The sequence below is a fragment of the Corapipo altera genome, unplaced genomic scaffold, assembly GCF_003945725.1.
Source record: "Corapipo altera isolate COAL_440 unplaced genomic scaffold, ASM394572v1 226, whole genome shotgun sequence".
NCBI lineage: Eukaryota > Metazoa > Chordata > Aves > Passeriformes > Pipridae > Corapipo > Corapipo altera.
The window spans coordinates 72,494-81,775 of record NW_020885054.1 but is presented as its reverse complement, the minus strand read 5'-3'; the positions used below and the strand labels follow the sequence as shown (position 1 = coordinate 81,775).

Sequence of the window (9,282 nt, the reverse complement as noted above, 5' to 3'; positions counted from 1 at the left end):
GGGGCTCGGGAGCATCCCCCACTCCCGGGGCTCGGGAGCATCCCCCGCTCCCGCCGCAGCCCCGGGACGAGCCGTGCCCGCTCCTGGCCCTGGGCCACTCCCGGCCCCGCCGCCAACCTGCTTCCCATTATTTGGGAATGCGGCTCCGGCATCTGGGCGGCAGATTTCGCCCGGGGGAGCTCGGGGGGGCGATGCCGGGGTTGATGACACGCGTGTCCTGCCCGGGGCAGCTCCATTTGCGGGTCGGGGCCGTCCCCGGGATCGGGAGCATCTCCAAACTTCCCTCTCCCCGTGGCTGCTCCCCCAAATCTGTGCCAGCTCGCCAAGAAGTTTTGCTGGGCTGCTCCTGGTGGCAGACGGACGGACGGACGGACGGACGGACAGGGAGGAATCTCGGTGTATTAGCGCTGGGCAGCTGCAGCCGCTCCCGGGAGCCGCCGTCTCGCTCCAAAAGCCCCGCTGGGAGCCGCAAGCTCAGCTTTCCTTTCCCAGCTTTGTCCCGCGGCGCGGGGAAGGTGCCGGGAGTTGAGTGACAAACATCTCTCGGTGCCTCGGGGGATTGGAATTCGGGGGGGGTTCCCCCTTTTTCTCAGTGACTGGGGGGGTTACCCGAGACCCGGGGATGGAGAGTGGTGATTTTTCCCGGTGGGTGTGTGGATCCAGTGTGGGTCTGTCCCTGTCCCCCCTCAGCCCTGGGCCAGCCCCCCCTGCAGCAGATGTGAGATGTGAGATGTGAGATGTGAGATGGAGCCCCGGGCTGCTCCCTCCCTCCCCAGGCACCCATAAAGGAGGGGAAGGAAGTTTTCCAGGGCCTTTTCCCTGCTCACCAGCCCATGCAAACATCAGGCTCCTTTCCAGATCTTACTGTTCTTCCCCCCCCTTTTTTTCCCCTTCGCTCCCCATAAATCAGGTTGTTCTCCCCAGGGACCAGCAGATCCCACACAGCTGATCCCACACATGAAGACCACCTTGCAAAGCTCCTTCCCTCCCTTTCCTGCTCCATCCAGGGATGCAGAGAAGGTGATGGAGGGAGAGGATGCTCATGATCCTCCCCCCTGCAGCTCCAGGCTCCCTTCCCAGGCAGAAACCCTTCACCTCCACTCCCAGCTCCACTCCTTTCTCCATTCCAGCCTCCTTCCCAAGGGAGGGTGGGGATTAAGAGGAAGCAGATTAAGCCCTAATGGATTGATTGCAATTATTTTCCCTTGTTTATCTGCAGGACCGTGTGGGAGCCTGAAGAAAGGAAAGGGAATGTTCTCTCTGCTCCTCATTAGGGCTCCTGCTGGAGAGCAACCCAGGGCAGCCAGAGATAAAAGCAGCTACATCTGAGCCCTCGATTTCAGGGTCTTGGAGACCGGGATGTGTAAATACTCTGTGTGTAAATATTGTGTATAAATACTGGCTAAACCCTTCTGTGTACAAACCCACACCAGTCCTGGGCAGAGCAGCTCCAACACCAGCCCTGGCAGATCCCAGCTCCCCTCACCCCTGTGTCCCACATTCCCCAGGGACACCCCCCCCTTGCCAGGAGCCACTGGAAGTGCTTTGGGATGAAAACCAACCTCCTGTCTGGGGGGGTTTCCTCCAGATTTGCCACATGAGTACTTAGCATCCAAAAATCCCCCTGTGTCCCTTGTCCTACCCAGAGCTGAGCCCTCCAAGCCCTTCCTGGGCTCATAAAAACTTGTTCCCAGTTCAATAAATCTCCTGGGGCCGGGATTTTCGTGTGAGATCCCAGGAGGCTGATCCTGCACTTTGGGTGCAAAGATTACAAAATGAGTGGATTTGAGCCTTTTAATGCTCTTTTACAGCAGCTGAAGAGACTCAGAGGGGCCAGAGGAAGAAGCTACCCTCTTTTTTCCATGGTTTTTCCTGGGATGCTGCTGTGCAGAGCTGGATAAGCCTCAGGAAGGTCCCACCACGTTCCTGCAAAACCCTCCTGCACCAGATAACACCAACCTTGACATTCCCGCTGCTCACAAGGTTCACACAGGAGGATGGGGAGGGAAAGAAGGAAAAAGGCCCGTCCAGAAGGCTCTGAGGGCCTATTTCCTATCAAGGATTCCCAGGTTTTTGGGAGAGGAGGAAGAATGGAGGACACACCAAGGTAGGGATGCTCTTTATTGGCATCTGACAGATACACAAGGACACCTCCCCCCCACCCCGTGCATCACCCCCCTCCTCATGCTGCTCACCCCCACCCACACCCCCCAAAATCCTCCTACAACGGCTACTCTGCACCGGGACACTTCCTAAGGGACCAGCACTGGGACCACGGGAGGGAGGAAATGCTCTTTGCACACCAGGAAAGGACACGGGACAGACCCCCGAGCACTGACTTTGGCTTGGCTTTCCCTCCTCGCTTTGTTTTGTCTCGTCTGTTTTATTTTTATTTATTTCCTGCACCCGGGGCTTCCCCCCGGCCCCGGCTGCTCTTTGGATGCTGAGGGGTTTTTCTGTCTCCCGTTTCCTCAGCCCTGAGGAAATCCCTCTGTTACGGCATTAAAACCTGAGACCACGTCCTGAAGAGAAGCAATTCCCGGCTGGAGAGGGATTCCCGGCCGGGCTGGGTTGTCGGGATGAACCAGGCAGTCTGTCCTGCTGTTCTGGTTTGATGTGGGCGCTTTATCCCGGTCGCCCTCAGTTTGTGTTGGAGTCACTTTGCCCAAAAAGGGACCAGTGGAAACAACCTGATGATAAAAATTCCTCCCCGAGCATCCCTGGGGCTGGATGGGGCTGGATGGGGCTGGAAGCAGCCGGAGCCCCAGCTGGGGGTCTGCAAACCAGAGTCACCCCCCGCGAGCAGGGCTGCAAATCTGGGGTGGTTTCCTGGGATTTCAGCGGTGGGAGAGGTTTGGGACTCGGGTGGGAGTCCCACAGCCCTGCCAGGGCCGCTTCCAACCGAGGGTTCAGGCTGTTCCTCCGGAGGGATCTTTGCTCCTCTGCTGCCCCAGGGCAGGAAGTGTGGAATATCCTGGAATATCCCATCCTGGAGACCTGGATCCAGCCTCTGAAGAACTCCCAAAAAGCTTTTTGAAGGACCTGGGGGCTTGAGTCCTCTCCATGCAGGCCCCAGTCCTTCAGAAGACACCGAGCTCTCCCTCCCCGCTGGGAGAGGCCAAATCCTTCCACATTCCCAAGTTTGTCACGGACCTGCTGCAGTGGTTTTTGGGGTGTTTTGCTGATCCCCATTGAGTCTTTAAGGCCAGAAACGAGGTGGGACCGAAGGCTTGGGCTGGGAATGCTCCCCTGGGAGGCAGACGGGCTGTGAGGAAGAGGGAAGGGCTGGGGTGGGATCATCACCCCGTGTCACACGTGGGAACATCGAGCAGGGAGGAAAACAACACCACAGTATTTACAAGTCTCGCTTATCTCCTTGAGGAGAGGAGGAAAATCACCTTCTGCCTTCAGGAAAGAGTCTCTGGATGAATCCAGAGGCGAAGGAGGGGCAGTTCCCCTGGCAGTCCTTCCTCCGTGGAAACCTCCTGGTGCTCCGGGCAGGCAGGAGGTCACGGCTGTGTTGGGATCATCTCCCGGGACCCTGGGGGCAGCTCCAGGGGGAAGAGGTGCTCCAGCATCACCCAGGAGTGGGCTGGGAGCTGATATGCCAAAAAACCCACCCTCCCAGCTCCAGAGAGGTGAGGGAGGTGAGCGCTGTCCCCTCCCCGGGGCACAGGGAGGTGCTGGGGTCACCCAGGGGTGCCCGAGGGTGGGCAGCGCCTGCTGAAGGAACCCCAGGGCCGATTCTGAGCCCCCTGCACAGTGCTGGAGGAGGAGCAGCCCTTACAAGCAGGTCCCTGGGCCGGGAGGGACAGGAGGGACAGTGCAATGGTGCCAGGGTGGCTTTGCCAGGGACACTGGGATGGGGGGGAAGGATGAGCACAGCCCTTTTATCACGGCCCTGCAGCAGGCAGGCACTTTTTCCAGCCCTTTAGACCTTCAGTGTCCCCCCTGGAGTGTGTCCATGGGAGCTCCAGTGTCCCCTGCAGCCCCCCCAAAAATCTCCTCTGGGTGCTCCCGGCTGCTCCTCACCGGGACCAAACACCAGCGGCCCCTGGAGCCTGGGAGGGCTGCACCCCCAAATTTCACAGTGTAGCTCGGGCAGCTGGTCCCCCCTCACAGGACCAGCCCCCAAATCCTGCTACAGCAGCCCCAGTTCCCTCCATCCCTGCCCTTCGCCCGTGGTTTGGGGTGGGGGGAGGGAAGCAGCTGGATTTTAGGGGAGCAGGAAAGAGAGGCTGGGCCAAGGAGGAAGAGGAGAACTTGGAACCCCAAGAACTTGGAGCCCTGAGGAGAACTTGGAGTCCCAAGGAGAAAGGGCTGGAAGGGGGGAGAGAGGAGAGGGCTGGGAGCGTGCTGCTCCCTCCTGTGTCCGTCTGTCCATCCATCCAGCCTCAGGGGGCTGCAGATGGGATTTGGGCATGGAGAGGGGCTGAGCCCCCCAAAAGAAACCCCCTCAGGGGCTGCCAGGGGGAGGTGGCAGCGGCGGGAGGGGCCGGTACCGAGCCCTGGAGCTCAGAGCCCTCAGAGCCCTCAGAGCCCTCAGTGCCCTCAGTGCCCTCAGAGCCCTCAGAGCCCTCAGTGCTGCCAACCGGGGGGTCCCGGGGAGGCCCCGCTGCCCCCCTGCCCTCCCCCCCAGGGCCGGGGAGGGGGAGGGCTCGAGGGGCCCGGGGGGATGAGGGCTCCCCGCGGGGCCGCCCCGGGCCACCCTTCAGACAGGCGAGGTGGCCGTGGACTCGCTGGCCAGGCTGTCGGCGATGTCCCCGCGCTGGATCTTGCGCAGGGCGGCCAGCAGGGCCTCCAGGGTGGCCGATTCCTTGGAGGACCAGTGGGCCAGCAGGGCCCGGGCGGGCGATTCCTCGCGGGTGAAGGAGTCGATGAGCTCGTCCTTGTAGCCCAACTCCCCCGCCAGCTGCCTCCAGGGCTCCTCAGCAGAGCTGCACAGCAGCTTCTCCACCTCCTCCTGCTTGCCGGGGGGAAGGCTGGAGTACAGGGTCCCGTCTGCCTTGGGCACTGGGGAGGGGGAGAGGCGTTAAACCCACCCCAGGGGTGTCCCTGCCCGCCCCAGGGGTGCCCCTGCCCTGCAGCTCCAGCTCTTCTGAGGGCAGGGAACACTCAGAACAAAGGAAAACTTCCCATGTTCTTTTAAAGGTAAAGAACTAAAGGGAAACTTTCCACCTTCTTTTAAGGGTAAAGAATACTGGTAATAAAGGAGAACTTTCCAAGACTGATTGCACTTGACTGATTTTTATCTGATCCTGCCCTGCATCACAAGTCCTTTTAAGGCTAAAGAATATTGATAATAAAGGAGAACTTTCCAAGTTCTTTTAAGGTCAAAGAATAGTGATAACAAAGGAAAACTTCCCATCTAATTTCTGAATGGGACAGAGGGGTTTTTCTCCCCCTTCCTCTCCTCACGTCACTTCGTTCTTCCTTTCCCTCCCCTCCCTTTGTCTCTGGCAGGCAGTGCAATGACTGGTGGGTTTAAATCATCATTAGTTCCCAGCCCCAGCCCTACCTGGCCCCTGGGTGCCCTGCCCGGGGGGCTGCTGGTCGTGCAGGCTCTGGCTGTCCACGGAGATGCCGCTGTCGCTGTGCAGCTTCTCCCCCTCCGGGGAGGGGGTTTGGTTCACGGGCCGGTTGTTGGCCCCCTGCTTGTTCTGTTTGCAGTTGTTCCACCTGAGAGGGGACAGGGGCAGGGAGGTGACATCCCCCGGGATCGTTCCCCTCCCTGGGAGCAGCGTTTCCCCTGTAGCCTCTGGCTCAGTTAAATCAGGATTTACGGGTGCTGAGCTTTCGGGGAGCCTCATGGTTAATGTTTCATCTAAAATTCCACAGAGCACAGCGATTGATAGGGCAGGAAAGGCCTCCAAACCATCGAGGGCAGCCTCAGAACAGACCCAACCACGTCCCTCAGTGACACCTCTGCTGTTTTTTGGACACTTTCGGGGATGGCGACTCCACCCCCCTGGGGGAAAGTGCCTTGGCAGGACCTGGTCCCTTCCACGGGGATTCACTACAAAAACCCACCCGGGGGGTGCCCCCAACCCGGGATGCCCACGGAGCCACCGAGCCAGCCCTGGCTTGCCCTGCCCCAGGGCTGAGCTGCTGAGTGTGATGGGCCCTGACACGTGCCAGGGCAGGGAGGGGGGCAGGGAGGGTTCCTCCATCCCCACCCTGCTGCCATCGGCCTCTCTCCTCCCTCAGCTGCTGTTTCCTCGTGGATTTTTGTGACTCCACCTCTACCCCCAGCCCGGTGCCCTCCCTCCCTCCCTGTCGGTGGCAGCTCCACTGCAGGGCATCCCAAGGGGGGGCACACGGTGCCCGTTTCCCCCCCCCAAGCCTTGCTGTACCTCTTGAAGGCGATGTAGGCCACCAGCCCCACCACCACGGCGGCCAGGATGGAGCAGTAGACGGGGATGAGGTTGTCGGCGGTGCCGCGGCTCACGACGGGCTGGGAGCTGCCCACCACGGTGGTGCCCGTGTCTGCCGGGGTGCTGGGCAGCACCTCGGGGCTCAGGGGCTCCCTGGTGCTGGGCTCGGGGCTCTCAAAGCCCACCAGGGACGGGGGGGGTGTTGTCCAGCGAGGGTGGAGACCTGGGAGGGGACGGGAGATGAGGACAGGGACAATATGAGCAGGGTTCCCTTCCTGAGGCTGGTGGAGGTGACAGCTCCCCCATCCCCGTCCCCAGGACAGGCCAGAGTTGTCCCCTGCCCCGAGGCTGCCTGGCTGGTGCCTGCCCTGATGGCTGGGGTGGCCATGGCTGTGCAAGCCCTTTCCCAGCACGGGGTTTGCTCAAGTCCTGCAGCTCTTCCCCCTATGGAGCCCCAGGGCTCCCACTGCTGCTCCCAAAATCCAAGGAAACAGGCTCAACTGCCTCCCATCCTCACACATCTGCACCAGGACCAGTGTAAGGCCCACAGAGCCGGGTCCATCCCCTCCCAAAACCCGGCTCTGCCCCTTTCCTGGCCCCTGCCTGCACCCACACCCTGCCAGGGAGTGACCCCGTTCCCACCACACCCAGGCGTGTCCCACCGGGAGAGGGATCCATCCTGGCTTGTCCCAGGGAAACACCCTCACCTGTGGCTGCCCCAACCCACCCCTGCCCCAGGTGTCAGCTCCATCCCAAACCCCCGTTCATCCCTAACCCCCATTCATCCCAAACCCCTGTTCATCCCAGCTCCATCCCAAACCCCTGTTCATCCCAAACCCCCGTTCATCCCAAATCCCCATTCATCCCAGCTCCATCCCAAACCCCGTGTTCGTCACCAAAGGTTTATCATGGTGGGGAGCTGGAATTTGGTCCTGCCAGCCCTCCTGCCACATCTGGTGAGGGTGGAGCTGGCATCCTGCGTCTGGAATCACGGTGGGCACGCGGCATTTGGCCCTGTGATCCCCCTGCCACCTCTGCCAGCCCAGCAAGGATGGAGAGGGCATCACAGCAGGGAGCTGGCATCCTGCCCTCCCACCATGGCCCCTGTCCCACTGAGGACAGCCCTGGTGCCCCAGCAGGCGCTGGCATCCCGCCCCTGTGCCCTCTGGCATCCTGCCCCAGCCAGCCCCCTGTGCCCGGGGGGCCGTGCCCGGGTAACAAAGCTGCCCCTGTGCTGCTTGACTTGTGGCTCCATTTACTCGACCCCTCCCGGGGAGCAGCCCCGGCCGCCCTCGTGCCGTGACCCAGCAGTGCCCAGGACAAAGCCCTTTTCTCCCTGGCAGGGCTCGGGGCAGGGAATCGGCGGCTGCTGCCCAGGAGCCGCTGGCATTCCACTGGCATTCCGCTGGCATTCCCGGCTGGAGCAGCCCTGGGGCTCCCTGTGCTGCTCAGGGCTGGCACGGCGGGGGCTCCTGCTGATGGATGGTGCCCTCCCCTTCTCCTTGGCACTGAACCCTCCTGGGCTGTGGGGCTGGATGTTCCTTGGCTTTCCAGGGCAGTGAATTCCCATGGGAAGCCCATCAGTGCCCTGCTGGAGGCTCAGGTAGCAGCGGGCACAGCACCTGAGGCTGGGGAAACTCTCGCTGTTCCTGGACACCAAAAGCCCCCCTGGATCCGCACAGTGACATCCTGCTGGGAGCTCAGCCCTGGGAAGGGCCGGACAGACCCCGGGATGGGTTCTGGGAGGGAGCCAAGGGCTCAAGGCGAGGGTTGGGAGCTGTAATTCCTGAGGGATGGAGCTCTCAGCTGGACACCGGGGTCCCCCTGTCTGAGCCATGGACACATCCCACCTCCCAAAGGCAAACTGAGGCAGGGAGCGCTACAATGAGCCCGGTGACCCCCCCCATCCCCTCCTGCTTCCCTGGAACAGGCTCCTCACCCCTGCACTCGGCGTCGGACACGGCCGTGCACTCCTTCACCAGCACCTCGTTGTCCTCGCAGGTCGTGCAGGGCAGGCAGGGGTCCACGAAGTTGGCCTCGCTGGAGAAGGTGCCCTCGGGGCACTCCTCGCACACCGTGTCCTGCGAGTCCTTGCAGGGGAACATGAGCCCGAAGCCCACCTCGCAGACGCGGCACTCCCGGCAGGCCCCGCTGGCCTCGTCCTGGAAGTATCCGTAGGCGCAGTGGCAAACGGCGTCGTCCGACTCGACGCAGGGCGCGGACATGCTCTGCAGCCCCAGGCACTGCGTGCAGGGCTTGCACGGCTCCGTGGCGCTCACCGTGTCCGAGAAGGTGACACCTGCGGGGCACAGGGCTGGGCAGGGTGGGCACAGCGCGGGCACCTCGCTCCTGGAGCCGGCTCTGCCCCGGCACCCACCCTGGCTGGGATCGTATCCCCACCGCCCCTCTCCCCCTGTTCCCTCTCCTGTCCCCCTCTGCAGCTCCCCCAGCACATCCAAGCATCCCCCAGGCTCTGCTGCCCATTCCCATTAACCATTCCCGCAGTAATTCCCAGCTCTGGGGGGATCCAGCCTGGATGTTCCCCTACACGTACCCACGGGGATCCAGCCTGGGCACAGCTGGCTGCTGCCCTCGACTGTTCCACACAAAACCAGTGTAAAGGAGGTTTATTTAATCCTAGGTTGCCTTTCTAGGATGTGCTGTTCATCTGCTTTGTTGTATATGTGGCATTAATTTAACACACAGGCCTGTGAACCAACCCTTGGTGTTCCCTCTTAGGGGTTTGGGGTTACGAGGAAACACGAGGCCTAAATGTCTCTTGTTTGCCTGTCCAAGGGTGCCCCTCCCAGTCCTCAGTGTCCCCAGGTGAGTTCCCTGTCCCCAGCCAGAGCTCCATCCCTATATCTGACCTCCTGATGGTCTCCACAGCCATCCCACAGCCATCCCA

At 61.6% G+C, this 9,282-nt stretch overlaps 1 protein-coding gene across 1 annotated transcript in view; it reads right to left on the bottom strand.

The window, feature by feature from the left end:
- Positions 1-4,655: 4,655 nt before the first annotated feature.
- Positions 4,656-9,282, bottom strand: part of NGFR (nerve growth factor receptor) — a 12,073-nt gene continuing 7,446 nt past the window's right edge. The window contains exons 3-6 of the mRNA XM_027668852.1: positions 8,314-8,673; positions 6,354-6,597; positions 5,519-5,679; positions 4,656-5,013 (exon numbers count right to left, since the gene is read on the bottom strand). Coding sequence (XP_027524653.1) covers positions 4,712-5,013; positions 5,519-5,679; positions 6,354-6,597; positions 8,314-8,673 — 1,067 coding nt within the window. The 3' untranslated portion in view covers positions 4,656-4,711. The remainder of the gene's footprint in view (positions 5,014-5,518; positions 5,680-6,353; positions 6,598-8,313; positions 8,674-9,282) is intronic.